This window comes from Antennarius striatus, chromosome 12, assembly GCF_040054535.1.
Source record: "Antennarius striatus isolate MH-2024 chromosome 12, ASM4005453v1, whole genome shotgun sequence".
Lineage (NCBI taxonomy): Eukaryota > Metazoa > Chordata > Actinopteri > Lophiiformes > Antennariidae > Antennarius > Antennarius striatus.
In genome coordinates, this window is record NC_090787.1 from 5509620 (window position 1) to 5529815 (window position 20196).

Here is a 20196-nt window from a genome sequence, read left to right on the forward strand (position 1 = left end):
AGGGGTTAGAGTTATAGGTTTGGGGTTAGGGTTAGTTTTCCCTCACCTGGTTTGCGGTTAGGGGTGAGGGTTAGTTAGGGGTAGAGTTAGGGATTTGGAGTTAGGGTTACAGTTAGTTAGAGGTTAGGGTTAATTTTAGAGTTAAGGTTAAGGATAAAGTTCCCTCACCTGGTTGGCACTGCTGGTCCAGATGATCTTTGTTGCTTCCACACATCTGTTTCCAGGCGAACGCACACACTCTGGCATTCTGGAGGAGGTGTAGGTGTGTTTCATCTTTTTTATCCAAGGCCGTCATCATGGAGTCACGGACTTTTGATCGGAGCTTTTCAAAATTTGAAAACTCATTTTCTGCCTGTCTAAAATATTCAACATTTCACTCACACGGTAGATTAAGTTTTTAGCACGCTTCCACCAACCAGAGTGTCGGGGCTCATGATGGTAAGTCCTCAGGTATCAGGACTGATGGGATATTATGGTCTGTCCACATCTCCTAAAACCCTCTGGATAGGATTCATTCAATTCTCTTACATTTTAAGGCCATTCTAGTTTATTAGCCAATGACAGTCCAGCATTGTCGTTGGGTCATTTTTCTGTCTGGGCATATATTTTTTAGTTTAATTCTTTTTTGTTTCAGAAAATTGTGTAATTTCTGCCTCGTCGTATAGTTTATCATAATCTTCTCTTTTTTCACTGTTGACTCTACGTTAGTCAGGAAGGTCTGGTTGATATTTGGAATGTAGTTCTTTTTATAGTTTAACTAGATGTAATCTAAACATTGAACATTAACTAGCTAGCTAACGTTCTAATTGCAATGTAAATCTAAACATTAGTAAAGAGAACCGGTTAAATGACAAATTTATGGATATTTTAGATATTTAAAATGGTAGCTAGATAACATTTAAAAAGCAATAATTCTAAACTTTAGACAACATAACTATAGATGTTATTCTAAGACCTTGAAAATAACTTTATTGTAAATGTTAGCCAGCATAAGTTAGAAGTATATTCTAGCTAGCTAACAGTTTAAAAGTAACATCACTCTAAAACTTAGCTACCAAATCTCCGTTTATGCTTCAAACTACAAACCGCTACAAACAGAACCATTCAGCCCATTTTATGCTCAGTAGAAACTCTCTCTGGGTTTGTATCTGCGTTGAGAAACTTGTTTTGGCGAATTTCCTCCGGGATTATTAAAGTATCTATCTATCTATCTATCTATCTATCTATCTATCTATCTATCTATCTATCTATCTACGACATCTATTGATCATAACTCCCTCCCCTCGCCATCATTCACACCTGCTGTTTGTTTTTATCGTTCTCTTCCCTCCATCATCGCTAACGCTGCATTGGTTTCATCAGCCGGTTCAAACCGTTATGGCCTCATCAGAAACAACACAACACGCCGACTGTGTTGTCTAACAGTTTATTTGAGCATATAAATTCCCCCAGATATAGAAGCGTCTAGTGTCAACATGATGCCTATAACGAACAGCATATATTTGTGATATGAGTCAGGAGTGATGAGACAGTCAGGGAGAGACAAATAAATCCAACAATACAGATGCACCGTGTGCTAAAGATCATTCCATAACATTAGCGTGAAACAAGCATCAGATGCGGTGTCTTCAGTGTGCAGATAACATTTTATCATCTTATTGCTCTGGAAAGCTGAATAAATGTAGATTTTATGATCATAATAAAGTGTAAATATGTGTAATACGATGATATATGTGTACGATTTATAGCCCTAAGTAGATAATGTTCATTATTATGAATGTTAAACACATGATCAACCGGAATTCGCTTTTCTACTTTTAAAGTCTTATTTGACCCATTCAAAGGAAAGTTTCACCCATTAATCTCCACTCAGCCCAATGCTAACAGAACGTTAGCCTCCTGTAGCGATGCTAGCATGCTACATTCGTCTGGTGTTCACGCCTGACGCGGGATAAAGGTCTGGACTGGGTTTAAATCAGCGAATTTAACACGTGAACGTCGTACGCATTTGCGCGTTTGACTGCTGCTAGCCATCTTCATGCTAATGCTATCAACATGTGTTTGATGGTCATGAAATAAAGGCACCTGTAAATATTGTTTCGTGGCATAATGTGGTGTTAGCGTGTTAGATTATTGTTTGTAATCACATTAGAACAGATCAATAACCATTAACGAGGCTTGATTTCCTAACGCTTTTTTAAATTTACCTCCTTTTCTACTTCCTGTTGACATTGACGCGTCCACTAGAGGCCAGAAACGAGTCCAAACACTTTGACCAAACGTACGACAGTGGAGGCAGTTATGACGTAAACATTGTGTTCGTAAGCATTTGTCGTGTCTGGCTTGAGTTATTGCTGCACTGCCCCCCCAGTGGCCTCTAGCGGTATTGCAGAGTTTTAATTTTCAACGCGAATCTGGAAAACAAATGGTTCCTGGTTCCTGGTCTTTGTGATGCTGTGACGTGATTGGCTGATTCAGCTTGGGCTTGGGACTGGTTGAGTAAATAATACAATAAATTATGAGTCCCGTTGATGTTTTGTTTTTAATCCAGAGACTTGTGCCGTGACTCGCGTTTTCTTTGACTCTATATTAACAATAAAGACTCGCTCACGCCCCCTGCTGGTCTGGAGCCCTACGGACGTCGTCCACTTGGGGTTTTACATCAGTCGTCTTCTTTGGCGGCTTTGGGGTCGACTTCCTGTTGGAAGCAGCGCCTGAAGAAGCCGAGCAGCGAGTTGAGGAAGTAGCGGCGGCTCCTGGCGGCGGTGAAGACGTGTCCCTCATCAGGGAAGATCTGGAAGGAAACAAAGAGCCTCGGGTTCAGGAGGTTCTCTCTACACGATGCTAAACATTTAGCAGCGGGACGTTAAAAGAATGAGTAAACAGCCGTTAAATCTTGGGTCTGATCTGATGTTTTTATTCTAGAAGACATTTTTCATGATTTTCTCTAATTAAGCAAAAAAAAAAACAGATTTGATTTTCCAGGAAAATGTGGAGGCACTGAGCCGACTCCGAGGGTCCAGGTTTATGAGCCAGAGCCAGGATTTTAGTTGATGGGTTTTTAATTTTTAATTTTCCAGTTTACTAAAAATCATGAAAATATTCCTGTCAGAATTAAAGACAATACCATTTAGAGAACATCTGAGCTCCATGAACACGTTTAATCTAGACCCTAATTTGTTATCTTTGTTAGCTCCGTTCTCTGACCTAAGTGAGGGCTGGCGTTACCTGGAGGGTGTAGTTCACGTTTGATGCCGACAGCAGTTTGACGAGCTCAGCAGAATGTTGGAAATGAACGGAGGCTGAGAAACAAGAAAACACACGTCAGTGGAGCAGAACAATCTAAGCTAACTGACGAGTCCTCATTCATTTATATCCCATAATAAATTATTTAATCTAGTTTCAATTAAGCTCGAATGAATCATATTCAACTCCACTCCTGATTGGTTGCAGCCTTGAGGACCCGACCCAGATTTGGCTGAGACCAGACCGGCTTGGCATCGGAGATTACAGTTTGCCCCGCCTACAGGCGAGCTGACCCCACCCACTTGCTGACACTCACCGTCTGCTGTTCCATGGACAATGAGGAAGCTCTGGGGCGTCGCTGTGACGTTACCAAGGAGACCGGAAACCTGATGAGGCCAACAAAATAACATCAATTGTTTATGAATCTGGTGTTTGATCAGCTGGATTTTGATCAGCAGCTGATAGCGTATTGATGGATCACGCTGTGACGAGGTCAAAGGTCGCACCTGGTACTTGTGATCCTCTCTTCCCGGGAATCCAAAGTATCTCTCCGCCGCCGCCGAGCCTGATGGGAACAGTTGGGTTTCATTGACATTCAGGTGGTTTACTGTTGATATCGATCGGTGTGTTTACTGGTTGTTGGTGCGACGCCTTAGGGGCGGGGCGGGTCACCTCACGGGGTTCTGCAGGGACGGTCTTATTTCAGCGAGATAGGGTTGTTAAAGGAAAACAAGCGCTGGGGGAAATCACGCTTTACGGCTCTCTGTCTTCAGGCGGTGATTTCACAGCTTTATGATCGTCGAGGCGAAAACACGAAACACCAGAATCGAGCGCTCCGGTCCGCCGACGGCGACATTTAGAACTCAATCATGGAGCTGAAAATCGATTGGTACCAGAACCGACGACATTGATAGTAAGTCTTCAACTTATGAACACTCAGAGATACGAACAAACGCCTGTCACCATATCCATTTATTGTCCTGCAGTTAAGCTTTGTGACACAACCCGCTATGTGCTACATTCTACACGCTACATGCTACAGTACCGTAAAGCATATCCCCATTAGTGGATCGTCATAATGTCACACTGCTGCATGCTGAGGTGTTTGCGGGTGGACCTGTGTTAACGTTCAAATACGAATTCTAATTCTGGTTCGTCTCACCGTAGAGCCTCCAGTCGGTTATCGGAGCAACAGCGACGCCACAGCGGAGCAAAGAATTATGGGAAAAAAGCAGCAGCGAGGAAACAAATCCGCCATACGCCTGCAAAAACAAAAAAAACAAAAACATGGCCGCCATGAACACATGTTGGGAAGAAACACTCATTCATTGGTGAGCAGCTGAGGATACACCACCTTTCCATAAACACCAACTCTGCTTCCATCGACGAAGGGAAGCCTGACCAGCTGCCTGAACAAAAAGAGAACCAGCTCAAGTCCCCCGTTATCCATCAAGGCTAACGGCGTCCTCTGGAGTCCATCCACCTACTCCAGAGCGGCGACCTGGTCCTGAACATCGACGGTTTCCAGCCTCTGGTGGACCTCCTGGAGGCCCCGCCCATCCACACGAGCCACGATGATGTCATCCGAGCCCACCAGCACCGAGTCCCAGCCCAGGGAGAAGCGGTCGGTCACCGCCTGGCCACCGGGGGCGCTGTTGCTGTGGAGGGAGGGTACGGGTTCAGTCAGCACGCTAACTGCTAGCTTAGCTGCTAGGAGTTAGCTGGTTACAGGGTTTACGTACAGGAGCAGCACCAGAGGGTGCTGCTGAGCCTCATCTAGACCCGCCGGGACCATCAGCTCCAGACGGAGGTCTGAAACACACCCACACGCCCTCATCAGCAAATAAACAACAAGTAAACAACAAACCGCAACAATAAAAGAGCATCAAACAAACAAAAAAGTAACAATTAAAAAAGAAATAAACAGCATCAAATAAACAACAAATAAACAGCATCGAATAAAAAGCAAGAAATAAACAACAAATAAATATCAACAGAAAACAACAAAAAATAAAGAGCAACAAACAACAACAACAAATAAAATTTAATAAACAAAACAAATAAACAATAAACAATAACAAACTAAACAGCAACATTTAAACAACAACAAACCAACAAATAAACAACAGGAAATAAAAAGTAACAAATAAACAACAAATAAACAGCAACAAATTAACAAAAAATAAACAGGAATGAATAAACAACAAATAAACAGCATAAGATAAAGAGAAACAACTAAATAGCAACAAATAAACAACAGAAAATGAACAGAAACACTCCAGCTTGGAACAATGCTGGATTTTAATAGCTGGCTGCCATAACCATAGTGACAGTGACATCGACGTACCAAAGCCGTGGACCTGAACGGTTCTCCTGTCCCTCTTTGTTCTGGTCCGGTTCATGAGGGCGTCCCTCAGGATCGAGTTCCCCTCCAGTGTCGCGACCTCTGTTTGATGAAGAGGAGCGAAGGTCGGAAAGGTCAACGATAAAGTTGTTCTAGAGTAAAACCGAAAGCATCAATGCTATACTAGCAAATGAGCACATGTAATGGAGCATCCAGTGTGATGTTGGGCGTGTCCCAAAAAGTGTCAACAATAGAAATATGACAACAACAACAACAACCATGTGGCATTAGCATGGCAGCTAACCCTGTCCTCTGATTGGAAGGTAGCCCTGCATCCACAATGTATACATGTTCACCTCATTTAAGCTAGTTGCTAATTGGTACTAGCTACTAAGTGCTATTAGCTGCTAAATGCTACTGGCTGCTAACTGCTAATAGCCACTGATACGATAATTAATCTGTTGGGCTTACGGCTCATGTCGGTCAGGCGGTGGAGGGTCGTCTGAGGAATTCCAGGACCTATAAAAATCACTCATGTCAGGAAGTAAAACTTCACCTGTGGATGAATCTAAAAACACTGATCAATCCAATTATTGAAGAGTTCAGAGGTTGAATTATCCAAAAATAACTTAAATGAACCAAACAGGAAATGTTCCAGGTGGATGAACTGAACCAATCAGAAAGTACAGCAAGCCTTCAAAATAAAAGCTTTAAACTGCTCAGGAGGCAGGAAATGAACATGTGACTGTTGATGATGATGTCACTGCGACTCTTCATCACCTCTGCAGTGGAGCAGAACGTGGTGGCGATCCGGGCTGAAGGTCACGTCGTAGAAGGAACACCTGCCTCTGAAGAGGGAGCAGGTGAGGCAGGCTCTATGGGCGGGGCCGAGGGCAGTGACTCTGAGGCCAAGAGGAGAGGACAGAGTGAGAACAAAATGACAGAATCTCATCATGAGTTTGTTTGTTTTCAATAAAATGGCATCTGGATTCATTAATTTTGACTTTTAAATACTTTTAAATATTATAATGGGTGGAGACAGAGTTGAGAGGTAGAGGCGGGTCTTGGTCCACGTACCTGTACAGGTGTCGCTGTGTTGAATCTTCCTCTGTGCTGATGAAATACCTGAAACAGATGTATGTATGACATCATCAACATGATGTCATCAACATGAGGTGTGTGGTATAATAAAGGGTTAATCAGGCTCACACTGAGTTATTGATCTCATCAAACGACACGATCTGAGTGACCTCCCAGCCTCCAGAGGTCAGCTGACGGACGCTCCCCTCCTGACCGTCAGACTGATGGACGAGGAAACAACAGACAGACGGACGGAGGAGTAAACAGACAGACAGACGGATAGAATGATTTCTGGGTGGGGCTTACGCTGTTGGCGATGGCGGCGACGTGTCTGAACGCCCCGGGGCCGCCGTCCTTCGGTGGGGCGGTGATGAAGAGCGTGGAACCGTCCGTGGAGAAGAGTGGCTCCTCGTTCTGGGAAAAATGAACAACGTCTGAAGGAATCCTTTAGTCTAAGGCGGGGCCAGAGGTGTGATGTCATCATGTCATCATGACATCATCAGTCTGGTCCGAGGTGGCGAGCAAACTCACGGCGGCGCAGTTTGCCAGACGTTTTATTTGAACACGTCTGTCAGACGCCAACATGAAGCCTCACCTGACGGTCCAGCCACGCCTTTGATGACATCACATGTCTCTGAAAGATGACATCACAAAACGCTTCAGTCCTCTGAGGGCGTGTCAGGGGCGGGGCAACGGGCCACACCTCACCTTTGTGCAGTCGCCCGTGGCAACGTCACACAGAGACAGAACCGACAGGTTCTGGGCCCGGTTGACCCAACGGACGCTCAGCTTCACTGGCGTCACCCACATCACCATGGTAACGTAACACTGGCTGAGGACACAGACCGGTAACTGTTAGCAACGGAAGTAGCCCGGACTCGGGTGAAGGACCGCTTCGGGTCGAACCTCTTCTCAAAGCTGTAAGGAGGCCTCAGCTCAGTCGTCACGGAGGCACCGTCCATGGCGACGACATGGAGGCTGACGGCTGGATTGTTCTGACCCATCTGGAGTGGGAGGAGCAAATATCTGATTGGCTGAGAACCAAGAGAAGAGGAAGGAGGGAGGAAGCCTATAGTAGGTTAGGCTACTTTTGGAGGGGGGGGGGGGGGGGTCAGCATGACGGCAGAAAAGATAGGAAACATTCCATGATGAAACAGACAGAAAATCTCCAGCGAAGCAGCTCAGACACCATCCACACATGAGAGCATGAGAGGCTGTGAGCATGACATGAGAGGATGAGGGCATGGAGACTGAGGGGATGAGAATGAGAAAATGAGAGTGTGAGGATGAGAGGATGACAGCATGGGGAGGATGAAGGTATGAGGATGAGAGAATGAGAGTATGAGGTGAGAGGTTGAAAAGATGAACATGCAAGCATGCAAATGAGACGATGAGCGAATGACGGGATGAGGATGAGAAAATGAAAGCATGACAAAGAGAAGATGTGGGAATGAGGATGAGAGAATGAGGACGAGAGGATGAGCATGAGAGCATGCATATGAGAGGATGAGCGCATGAGAATGAGAGCATGAGGAGAACATGTCAGAATGACACGTCAGACGACCTTGAGGAGGCTTTGAACGCATCATGTTGGATTCTGTTGTCTTCCAGCTGCCACCGTTATTTTCCAGCGTCTGTTACTTCTGGCTGTCAGGCTGTGATGTGAAACACTTCCTGTAACTAATTAGAAGCTTCCTGCAGAGCGAACGCCTCAAACCCATGAAACCCATGAATAAGAGTCTCGGGGGTGATCCTGCTAGCGCGCGCCAGCTGACAGACAGACAAATGGATCTCTGGAGACTTGAGTCCAACGGACGCTCAACGACAAGCCAGTTAGATCCACTTGATTCAGTGCCAGCATACAGAACCCACCCCCTCAGGAGGCGGAGCCACTGACGGGTCACGCCCCATAAGCTAGATGAGCTAGCATTAGCACGTGATGCTAGCTGCAGGAAGTTTGAAGTCACCGGCGGCGTCAGACGTACCTTAGGGTAAGGGTACTCCCTCCCCCGGGGGTAGAGCGCCCCCGTGAGGCGGGGCAACAGCATGTTGGGCACCAGGGAGTCGTTGATGGTCAGGTAGGCCAGTCTGGATCCGTCAGGTGACCACCAGTGGGCCGTCCCAGCATGCAACACTTCCTCTGGAAAGAAAGAAGGCAGGCTCAGAGGGGGGGGCTGGCGTCTGACACCAGAGGGAAGATGATGAATGTGATGATGATGATGATGATGATGATGATGAAGATGTGACCGCCTCACCCTCATACAGCCAGTCTGGCACGCCATTGAAGACCACGCTCTCCTGTCCAGACGAGGTGAGCCTCCAGGAGCTGCTCAGCGCCCCCTCCTGGTAGTAGATGTTGTTCTCAAAAACATAGAGCTGAGTGGTCGTCAGGGAAACGAGGAAACAAACGCTCTTTCATGTCTGAATTATGTGGCGGTTAAAACAAATGTCTGGTTTCAGGATTATCTTCCTTTTAAGGACATAAGGGGTGGAGCTTCATCAGCATTAGTTCATTTGCTGCTAGCGTCAGTGTGGGCGGTGCCAGAACGACTCACCAACTGCTGACCACGGACTCCCCAGGAGGCGAACTGCAGGACAGCATTAGAGACCTCAGGAGGGTTCAGCTCCCGCACCTCTCTGATAGGACAGGACAGAGTTAGACACGCCTTAGCCCCGCCTCTGATAGGACAGGACAGAGTTAGCCACGCTTTAGCCCCGCCTCTGATAGGACAGGACAGAGTTAGACACGCCTTATCCCCACTTCTCATCAGATCAACCAATGACTACGTTTGATGCTCACCTGGTGTGCAGGTTGTAGATCAGGTACGACGCAATGAAGGAATGTCGGTAGACCTGAAGACCAGGAAGAGTCATCATCACCATCATCATCACTATCATCACCATCATCTTCACTATCATTATCATCATCATCATCATCATGGTTCTGTCACCAGTTCAACAGAACCCAGTCCTGCTCTGGATGCTGATCAGCTGGAGGTGTGGCAGTGATGTCATCATACCCGCTGCAGCAGCAGGATGGAGGCGGAGCTTCTCGCCTCCTGGTATTCATCACCCAGAATCCTCAGGAAGGAGAATCAATCTCCTCCCGTCCCGTCGCTGCTGCTCGCCAGACGCCGTCAGTCACGCTGACAGCTCCGTGACGACTCCCTGATGAGGCTGTCAGCGGTGACGGACGCACAAGGGGGGCGGAGACGAGGGGCGAGCCACAGCGGCGGCGCCTGATGGCGGTGGCTGGGGTCACGCGCTCAGAGCAGTGCAGAGAAACGCTTCCTGATGCAGTGAGTCCACGAAACCAGAGCATAATATGTGTAGCAGCGTTAGCAGAGCTGGCAGAGCTAGCACAGCTAGCAGAGCTAGCATGATTGTGATAAATGACAGGCAGCGCCGCGATGCCAAGCCATCACTCTCCACACATCTGTGCTGTCATGTGATGATGAACGCCTCTGAGGCGCCGCCGTCCCGTCGAGCTCGTCAGTGTGTTCCTACAGGAAGTCAAGCAGCGGAACAGGTGGGCGGGGCTGGTGGGCAGGGCCAGTAGGCGGGGTATCCAGGTGGCCCAGAGTCTCTCGTCTACTGGATCTGAGCAGGGATCACGTCTCAACATGAGAAGATGTTTGGAACCAGACCCGTCATCGCATCCTTTACTTCCACCGCATCCACTGTCCCCATGGCAACATTGGTGGATCAGCGGTTGATCCGGGCGGATTGTCATCACACCTCTGTCAGCAACAACAACACCCCGCTATCCCATCATCATCACACCGTAAACACGGTGTCAAAGGGCGGCGCTGCCGTGACGACAGAACACAGCTGTGTTTGCTGTTATTTTAGAAGCGGTGGGGGGTGAGGGAAGGTGTTCAGAACACTGTGATGTCATCGGGTCTCACCTGTCTGACATCATAACCCAGGAGGACAAAGTTCAGGTCCGGAGACACGGCGAAGGTCGAGGCTTTGAAGGTCTCCTGGAGGAAAGAGACAGTTTAGCGCTAGCGACCAGTTCAGTGTTAGCAACCAGTTTAACGTTAGCAACCAGTTTAACATTAGCAAACAGATTAATGTTAGCAACCAGTTTAACGTTAGCAACCAGTTTAACATTAGCAACCAGATTAATGTTAGCAACCAGTTTAACGTTAGCAACCAGATTAATGTTAGCTACCAGTTTAACATTAGCAACCAGATTAATGTTAGCAACCAGTTTAACGTTGCAACCAGTTTAACGTTAGCAACCAGTTTAGCGTTGGCAACCAGTTTAACGTTGCAACCAGTTTAACGTTAGCAACCAGTTTAGCGTTGGCAACCAGTTTAACGTTGGCAACCAGTTTAACGTTGCAACCAGTTTAACGTTGCAACCAGATTAATGTTAGCAACCAGTTTAACGTTGGCAACCAATTTAACGTTAGCAACCAGTTTAGCGTTGGCAACCAGTTTAACGTTAGCAACCAGTTTAACGTTGCAACCAGATTAATGTTAGCAACCAGTTTAACGTTGGCAACCAGTTTAACGTTAGCAACCAGTTTAGCGTTGGCAACCAGTTTAACGTTAGCAACCAGTTTAGCGTTGGCAACCAGTTTAACGTTGGCAACCAGTTTAACGTTGCAACCAGATTAATGTTAGCAACCAGTTTAACGTTGCAAACAGCTTAAAGTTAGCAACCAGTTTAACGTTAGCAACCAGTTTAACGTTGCAAACAGTTCAGTGTTAGCATTCTAAAACCATTAACTGATTGTAAACCGGATCCTAAACAGACTCACGAAAGTCGTGTTCTTCATCAGGACGACCGTCTCATTTCTCTGAGTGTTGAACTTCAAAATGTCTCCGTCCCAATTCCTGAAGACGAGCTCTGTAGCTGGAACAGTGAAAAAGTCCAGGTTCACGCAGTGATAGAGTCCAGGTTCACACAGTGAAACAGACACTGGCTAACGTTAGCACGTCGCTGCGTCAGGCGCTGACACCTGAGGGTTCTGGTGGACTCTCAGGTCACCTGAGGTGTTTTCGGTGTTTCTGATTGGACGTTTCCAGGGACTGGGTTTCAGCCTGACAGACAGCCGTCAGAATCCAAACGTTCCACTGAAATAAAACCGATCACAACCAGAGACGCTGGCGGGCGCTAACAGCCGTTAGGCTAAGCTAACGTGACGGATTGACGGCGGCGTCTCCTGAGACGAGAACAAGGACCTGATTGAGCAACGGCATCTCAGCGAGATTAAACATCAGCTCTGGATTTGAGCGGTGCCGCCGCCTGCCGCCGCCGCCGTTCCATTGATGCTGACAGGTGGAAATCATTCGGAGACCCCGCCTCCTGTGGATGTCAGTGACATCGCTTGGAGGCATCAATCTGAGCGGCGAACGCTCCAAACACTTTGTGGAGTGATGACAGCAGAATAAATACCAGCGCCGCTGGTGTTTAACAAACCCTTGACTGGGATGCGGTCGCTCGGGAACGCACGGGCATTTGCATATTGAGAAGCGGCGCACGCATCAGATCGATGGCGAAATAAAACACTCCACAGCAACGTGATTGGATATCTGACATCAATAAACCCTCAAAGGAGAAAGTAGACTGGGCGTCTCAGCGCTGATTAAAAGCGTCCCGGCAATCAAACGACTCGTCATGTCGCTGGAAGGCGCCCCCCGCTGGACCGCTAGCGACATCGCTAGTGACACCAACGCTAACCCCACATCAACGAGGCTCCAGAAGTTTGTTGGGTAAGAAATTGAACTCTGATGATTGACGTGACGGTGTTGGATCATTAATCGCTGGGGAAGCCACAGGAAGCAGAGAGGCTAGCCGTTAGCATTAGCCACTAGACTCACCGCTGACCCACTTGGCCTCAGGGTCGTGTATCTGGAAGGTTCTCTGGAAGAGGTCGTCGAGGGTCAGCGGCGAACCGGAGCCTCTCCCATCGTCATCTACACAGGAACATGGAAATACGCCACACGATTAGCATCAGAAACACGCCAGCAGGTGGCGCCAGCACAGTAGTTTGACCTTTGACCTCCTACCTGTAGACAGCAGGACGATGGAAAGTCCGATGAAGGAGAGAACCACCAGGATGACCAGTAGGGAGATCCCAATGCCCTTCCAGTTCCTGTCGGGTCCGATGGGGTCAACGTCCTGACAAACAAACAAACGTGAATAACACAACAAAGTAGAAACACAAGCAAATAAACACCTTCTTCACCTGAGGCATTAACGACGTCTTAGCATTAGTGAACTAGACATGGTACTTAGCAGCTACAAATGGAAGTATCTGTTATTATTATTCAAAGAAACCTTTATTTATCAGACATTTTACACACAATCCTTGCAGGACTGGAGCCAGAGGTCACGACCTTCTTGTTTGTGGGTTGCCCCCTCCCCTGTGAGGTCGGGGGCCTCCTTCCCAGGGGTGCCGGGCTCTTTAGCGGCGGCAGCGCTAAATGATCCGTGTTGCTTCAGGAATGACTGGATTGTGTGTTTCTGGAACTATTTGCTCTCCAAAGCTTTTAATTGGGTGATTCAAAGATAAACATCCTGAGCCCCCCCCCCAACCCCCACACACGTCCTCCCCAGCCTTCCTGCTGCTGCTGTTTTCTCTTTGTTTAGCCTCATTAGCTGCAGCCGTCACTACATCACATTAGCTGCTGCTGCAGCTCCTTCATCACATCATCATCATCATCATCATCACTCATGAAAGGAATCAATCTCCTGCTGGGAGAACGAAGAGCTCCTCAGCACCGACATGACGAGCACGTTTAGCATTGTTGTTGTTGTTGTTTTTGTTGTTCCAGCACACAAACACTTTCAATGTCTTCTAATATAAAAACATTTAATGTTCACAAAACATCATCTGGAGAAAACACAAACCAGTGATTTCTGAGTTTCCTGTTCTGAAAGTCAGGCTGACCTTTGACCCGAAGCTGCTGCTGATGTCATTGTGATGACATCACTTCTTATGGCGGGGAGACGCGGCGCCGTGTCTCAGTACCCCGGCCACCTGGCAGACCGCCGGATCGTAATTCATCTTCATGAGGCCGATTCGCCGCCTGGCTGACGGGCTAAACGAGGGGGAGGGGCAGGGGCGGGGCCAGGCGTCCCCCAATGTAGCGTTGAAGTGGGACTCGATGACGAGACGCCGGGACTTCAAGGAGGGAGAGGTTTCCCCGTCTCCTGTCGGCATGGCAACGCGCCGTTTGCTTTAAATATGGGATAAATTAAAGCAGGATCCAGAAGGAGGGGGTTTGTTTACGTGCTGACATTCGCTGGGGGGGGATCAATTCATCCGATCGATCGGAGCTGCTTTCGAGCTCATCACTTTATTGCTTTGAAAACAGCCTGAAGGGAAACTCCAGCAGTGATGACGGACGGCGAAGAAACGCTCAGAGTTCCTCCTCTGGAGCGCCATCAGAAGCTCCGCCTCCAGGTGATGGAACTCCATCAGAAGCCCTGTCATCACACTTCAAACTGTCCAGCGCTGGCTGACCTCACCTGATCGTCCGACTGATCCGTCACAAACCCGCGTGAATAGACGGGCGGCTCTGCCCCCCCCCCCCCTCCAGTCCACAGGGGCGCCAGATTCAGCACCATCATTAATATTCATGAGCCCTCCCTCCCAGAGCATGATGGGAGGCCGGCGCTTTGAGCGGGAGGCTGGATCCAGATCAAACCCTCGCCTCATGTGGCACGGGATGATTCCACATGTCATGCTTCTGGAAGGTCGTCATGGTGATGGAGAGGAGGAGGAGGAGGAGGAAGAGGACACGTAATGCTAACGCGTCAGCGTCCAAGGAGCCTCAGACAGCAGCGACGTGAAAGACGGGAGACCTCAACGAGCTACTGTTGCTAATGCTAACTCAGGCTAACACATGCTAACACGTGCTAACAGACGCAAATCCAGTCTGAGATTCTAAAAGTGCAGAAAGTTTGGACGAACAGAACCGGTCCGGCTCTCATCATCCTGACGCCTCCCTGGAGACGCTCAGCATTGATTGGACAACAGCTGGAGGGGGGCGGGTCAGAACCCTGAGCCCAGAACGGGTCGATGTTCCAATCGGGACAGAGTTTGACTTCAAACTGTCAGAAACAGAAAAGTGTTTGGCTAGTGGTGACAGATATTGGCCAACATTAGCAATGATGTAGCTAACGTTAGCTATAGCACTGCTAAAAGTTGAGATGCCACCTTGATGACATCATCATGACGTCAATCAGCTCCTTTCACTGTTAACTTAGCCTTTCTGCTAGCATCAGCCTCAACACACAACGAGCCACTATCCGTACTTCCTTAGCGACAAGCTAATTAGCCCAAACAGTGAAGCGTGACTCTACAGGCACTACTGCAGCAGCCAATCACAGCACAGCAGACAGGAGGTGGTGTTAAACAGATGAGCCCCCCCCCCAGACAGCTGAGGGATGAAACATGGATCTGACATCAAAGCCGGCCTCGCTGCAGCGTTGGTTGCCGGGGGCGATGCGGCGTCCAGCGCGGCGCCGGTCGGTTCGCCCCTCAGCCGGGAGACGAGGAGGAGGAGGATGAATATTTCATCGCCGCGGACGCGACCAGCATCCTTGAGGAGGCGGTCCGAGTCCCCCCCCCCCGGTGTTTATGCGCCTGTCCGCCGCCTGATAGCGACTTCTGACGGCGAGAGCTCCTCCAAGATCGTGGGATATCAAAGGCGTCGTCTTAATGTCACGTCAGTCACAGCGGCGCTTCAAAGCCACAGGAAGGGCGGCGGCTGATGGTTTGATCAGAGCCCTGCGCCGGCCTCCAGACGTCCTCTGATTGGACGGAACCGCTGAAGCTCCTCAGATCAATAGTATTGATGAGGAACAGAGAATTACAGCCTGAGGCTTAAAGTCAGGGGATGTTTTAGTGTCTTTCAGCTCATTGTTTGGTTTAAATTATAATATATTTTTTCGTTTTGTTATTAATATTATTTGATACTTGTATTTTGTTAATAATTTGTTGTTTATTCAACAGAGTTCCCTCCAGTTCTCCTGTCGGGCTCGGCTCATTGCTTCAGTTTCTGATTGGGTCCCATCATTTTATTTTATTTCTTCTTCTTCTTTTTCTTTTTTTTACCATTATTGTATTTTATTTTATCATTATTGCATTTTATGTTATCACCATTTTATTTTACATATTTTTTATCATCATTATTTATTTTATTTTGTCATGAATGTATTTTATTTTATCATTTTATTTATATATTTTTTTTAACTTTATTTTATTTTACTGTATCAATATTGTATTTTACTTTATTTATACTTTTTTAAAATTATTATTGTATTTAATTTAATTTAATCTATCATTGATGTGTGACAGAAGAGTTTCAGCTAAAATGAAAGGAAAGGTGTACAAAACTGGTGAGACCAGCGATGTTGTTTGGTCTAGAGACAGTGTCACTGAGGAAAAGACAGGAGACAGAGCTGAAGGTAGCAGAGATGGAGATGCTGAGGTTCTCTCTGGGAGCGACCAGGAAGGATAGGATCAGGAATGAGTACATCAGAGGGACAGCACATGTTAGAGGTTTGGAGATAAAGTCAGAGAGGCCAGACTGAGATGGTTTGGACATGTCCAGAGGAGAGATAGTGAATATATTGGTAGAAGGATGCTGAGTATTGAACTGACAGGCAGGAGGCCTAGAGGAAGACCAAAGAGGAGGTTTATGGATGTAGTGAAAGAGGACATGAAGGTAGTTGGTGTGAGGGAAGAGGATGCAGAAGACAGGGTTAGATGGAGGCAATTGATTCGCTGTGGCGACCCCTGAAGGGAAAAGCCAAAAGGAAAAGAAGAAGAATTTAATTTATCATTAATCTATTTTATTTTATCTCTACCTCTGGGTTTTTCTGGGTTCATTCAAATATCTGATGAAACGTTGGTTTGGTTTCACGTCTGAGAAAAGACTCAGGACTGAATTTAAAATAATGAACACTATTGATCAGGTGGCTGATAGGTAATCAATGATCAGTGTTAATCAGCTGTTACTGAATTAAAGCTTCACGACCAGTAGAGGAAAAACCAGTGAAGGTGTGCTGCTGCCCCCTGCTGGTCGTGAGCAGTCAGCGCAGCTGGTCTGATGGGGATGCAGGAGGAGCCTCACAGTGAGGAGGTGCTCCTCAGATAGGACCCCCCCCCTATCCAGAGGAGGACGGGACAGCAGGAGACGCCACTGGTTTGCTAGGCAACAGCAACTAGTTGACTTTATTAACATTAGCAACGTAGTTTTTCTCCAAAGATGAAGTCAAGATCGCGCTAACCCACACACACACACACACACACACACACACACACACACACACACACACACACACACACTCTGTGGGATGTCCTGATGGGGCGACCGTGGCTCGGGGGGGGGGGGCATCGGTCAGGCTCGTATAAAGGACCACAGATTAAACCAGATAAACCCTCCCGGGGGAGGAGCTAAAAATAACCATCACCCAGGAGGAGGGGCGGAGCCTAACCTCAGCTGTTTGTTTACTTCACCGACATCTGGTCCCCCATCTCACGTTGCCACGGAAACTGCCCACACATTTGGCCACAAAACCTTCCATGGACTGATGATTGTTAGGAACCACAGAGATCAGGCCCCCCCATGTTGGAATAGAGTCAGACAGGAACAGGTGGGAGCTCAGGTGCAGATCCGGCCCCTCCAGGAGCATTCTTCTGATTGGTTCACAGGGTCCCAGTGGTTTGGTTCAGATTGCATTTCTGTCGTCCTATTGGCTGCTGTGATGAGAGGAAGGCTGAGGAAGAGGAGCGTCTGAAGGTTCCAGTGACGCTCCGACCGGATTTCTACAGCGTTTGATCACTAGGAAACGCTGCTGAGTCATCAGTTCATCAAAGAGCTCCTGGCGCGCCGGAGCAGGAAGTAGTCTAAAAATAGACTGACACAAAGGGGCGGAGCCTGACCACGCCCACCAGTGTCTCACAACGCCATCAAGAAGGACAGCTGGCACAGGACACAGTCCGGGGCCACGTGATGAAACAGTCCAGGTTCAGGTTCACACAGTGAAACAGTCCAGGTTCACGTAGTGAAACAGTCCAGGTTCAGGTTCACACAGTGAAACAGTCCAGGTTCACGTAGTGAAACAGTCCTGGTTCAGGTTCACACAGTGAAACAGTCCAGGTTCACGTAGTGAAACAGTCCAGGTCAAGGTTCACGTAGTGAAACAGTCCAGGTTCAGGTTCACACAGTGAAACAGTCCAGGTTCAGGTTCACGTAGTGAAACAGTCCAGGTTCACGTAGTGAAACAGTCCAGGTCCAGGTTCACGTAGTGAAACAGTCCAGGTTCACGTAGTGAAACAGTCCAGGTTCAGGTTCACACAGTGAAACAGTCCAGGTTCACGTAGTGAAACAGTCCAGGTTCAGGTTCACACAGTGAAACAGTCCAGGTTCACAGTGAGGTGTGAACGGGTTTCTTGTGCTTTCACAGCCCAAACTGTTTTTCCTGACAGATAAACTATTAATAGATGTGAGGAGTTTAAATCTGTCTGTTTAGAGGAGTGAAAAAACAAAACACCTCGATCACCGCCTGCGACACTCAGGGGGGGGGGGCGTTCTGGTTCCTCAGGGGCGTGGCTTCATCAGAACCAGCAAGACCACCGCTCCGTTGGTCACATGATGTACCTCATAGTTACTCTCTGACACGTTATACTCCACCCAGAAACCAACCAATCAGCCAGCAGACAGGTGAAGGGGGTGTGGCCCCAGGTCAGGGTTGTAACCAGTAACCATGACAACGTGAGGAGCTGACAGCTGTCCACACATTGGGTGTGACTCCAGTCAACCAACCTTTAGATCCAAGAACCAACCAGTCAGATCCAGTCCAACAGGTTCCCCAGGGACAACAGTCCACCTGTCGTACAGGTGACCCCCCCAGTCCACCTAATGGACAGGTGACCCCCCCCCCCCAGTCCACTTATTTGACATGTGACGCGTTCCCAGCTGACAGTGGGGCTTCAAACAGACATTAATTGTTAATGCTGAGCCGCCATGTTTGTAGTCCATCTCTTAACGGACTACATTGACGGAGCTGCGCTCCTCGAACCGGAACGAGCCTGAAGTCCATTAGCGGTCACACACAGGTTCACCAATCAACTCCGTGCACGCGCCTCGGGACTCATCAACTTTGCACCTCACATCATCATCATCATCATCATCATCATCATCATCATCATCACCCCCTCAACCCCCACCTCCTCACCTTCGTGTCGGTGGAGTACCGCCGGCCGTGCTGCGCTGCTCCTGCGCTCTGGTTCATGGTTCCACACTGGGGGGGTCCGGAGCCGATCAACCGATCAACTGATCGATCGGTGAGCCGCAGCTGGAGGTGAACACCGGTCGTTCACGGTTCCCGCTCCTCTCAGCCGCGCGCTGCCAGCTATGCGCCGCGCGTAAAGAGTCCGGAGTCACGCGCGGATGTTCATCCATGTGACGGTAACGGACAGTCTCACGGGGGCGTCACCGTCACCCGCATCCATCCCATAATACTCTCCTCAGACCTGACGGGAGGTGGACTCAACTTTAGTTTGAAGCTGCTGAGGACGGATGACGTCACAAGGGACAGCAACATCTGTTTTGATGTTAATGTGCATCATCGTTGAAGACGGCCTGACGTCACAGTGACGTCATACCATAATCTTTTCCATCTGTTTTACTCTTGTAAATGTGTAATTAAAGAAGCAGATGGAGGCGTTCAAATTGTCGTCTGTTAAACTTTCATGAAATAAAAACTGATTTAGTTTTTAAAAACAGAACCATCACCATGGCAACCACGTTTCTGACTACAAACAAACAAACAAACAAACAGATACCTCAAACCATCAGCGTTCTCGACCTCTGATGCTTCAGCAGCGTCTCCGGGGGTCAGAGGTAACTGGAGGTCGTCAGCCAACCTGACATTTGGAGGTCAACACCTCTTCTGTTGCCGTGACGATGCAGCCAGGTCACATCAGTGCCAATAAGCATCACTGTCTGCTGTTAGCTTAGCATCATCAAACGCTAAGGAGCAGAATCTGCAGTGAAGACCAGAGGATCCATCGAACACATCGATCAGAAGCTTCTGATCAATGAGTCTCTATTGGTGATCGATGACACTGCTGCTTCACCATGAAGAGTCCAGAAGAAAGAAGTTACCAAGGCAAACGTCAGTATCTGATGTTCTGTTACTGCAAAGAGAACCGTCAGCATCTCCTGAGGAGAACATCAGAACATCAGGAGGACGTCAGGAGAACAGCAGGAGAACGTCAGGAGAACATCAGGGGAGCAGCAGGAGAACATCAGAACGTCAGGAGAACATCAGACAGAAGGAGACTCAACTCTACAGGAAAACACTTAAAATTTACAGAAACTGCAGATCCTGAACTTACCGTCGGACACAGAATATTAAAGCTTTATTGACTGTTTTCTTTGCTGTTGTTCATCTCCAGTGGGGTCAGAGGTCATGTGACTGGATGCCATCCCGCTGCAGAGTCATGTCACTGTCCATTAGCCTGGGACGGATGCTAACGCTAAATACAAAC

The 20196-nt window shown here is 48.0% G+C and overlaps 1 protein-coding gene across 1 annotated transcript; it reads right to left on the minus strand.

Moving 5' to 3' along the window:
• Positions 1 to 1421: 1421 nt before the first annotated feature.
• LOC137604639 (inactive dipeptidyl peptidase 10-like) lies at positions 1422 to 19026 on the minus strand. Its single transcript, XM_068328541.1, has 26 exons — positions 18879 to 19026; positions 12695 to 12806; positions 12506 to 12601; positions 11443 to 11537; positions 10579 to 10653; positions 9471 to 9523; positions 9226 to 9307; positions 8926 to 9046; positions 8656 to 8810; positions 7577 to 7674; positions 7379 to 7502; positions 7266 to 7304; positions 6977 to 7084; positions 6800 to 6891; positions 6668 to 6715; positions 6371 to 6492; positions 6062 to 6109; positions 5594 to 5692; positions 4989 to 5058; positions 4734 to 4904; positions 4601 to 4655; positions 4409 to 4508; positions 3753 to 3811; positions 3563 to 3632; positions 3229 to 3302; positions 1422 to 2794 (listed from the first exon to the last, which is right to left on the minus strand). Exons 1-26 carry the CDS (start codon positions 18933 to 18935, stop codon positions 2663 to 2665), a joined length of 2355 nt encoding a protein of 784 aa, XP_068184642.1. The 5' UTR covers positions 18936 to 19026; the 3' UTR covers positions 1422 to 2662.
• Positions 19027 to 20196: the final 1170 nt, after the last annotated feature.

What these genes read in the sequence shown, in the direction of transcription:
- LOC137604639 (XM_068328541.1), bottom strand. Translation starts at nt 18,935, where the DNA reads ATGAACCAGAGCGCAGGAGCAGCGCAGCACGGCCGGCGGTACTCCACC. An exon ending in TGAGGCCAAGTGGGTCAGCG is followed by an intron (nt 11,538 to 12,505) that starts GTGAGTCTAGTG and finishes TCACTGTTCCAG; the next exon opens with CTACAGAGCTCGTCTTCAGG. An exon ending in GATGAGATCAATAACTCAGT is followed by an intron (nt 6,716 to 6,799) that starts GTGAGCCTGATT and finishes CATCTGTTTCAG; the next exon opens with GTATTTCATCAGCACAGAGG.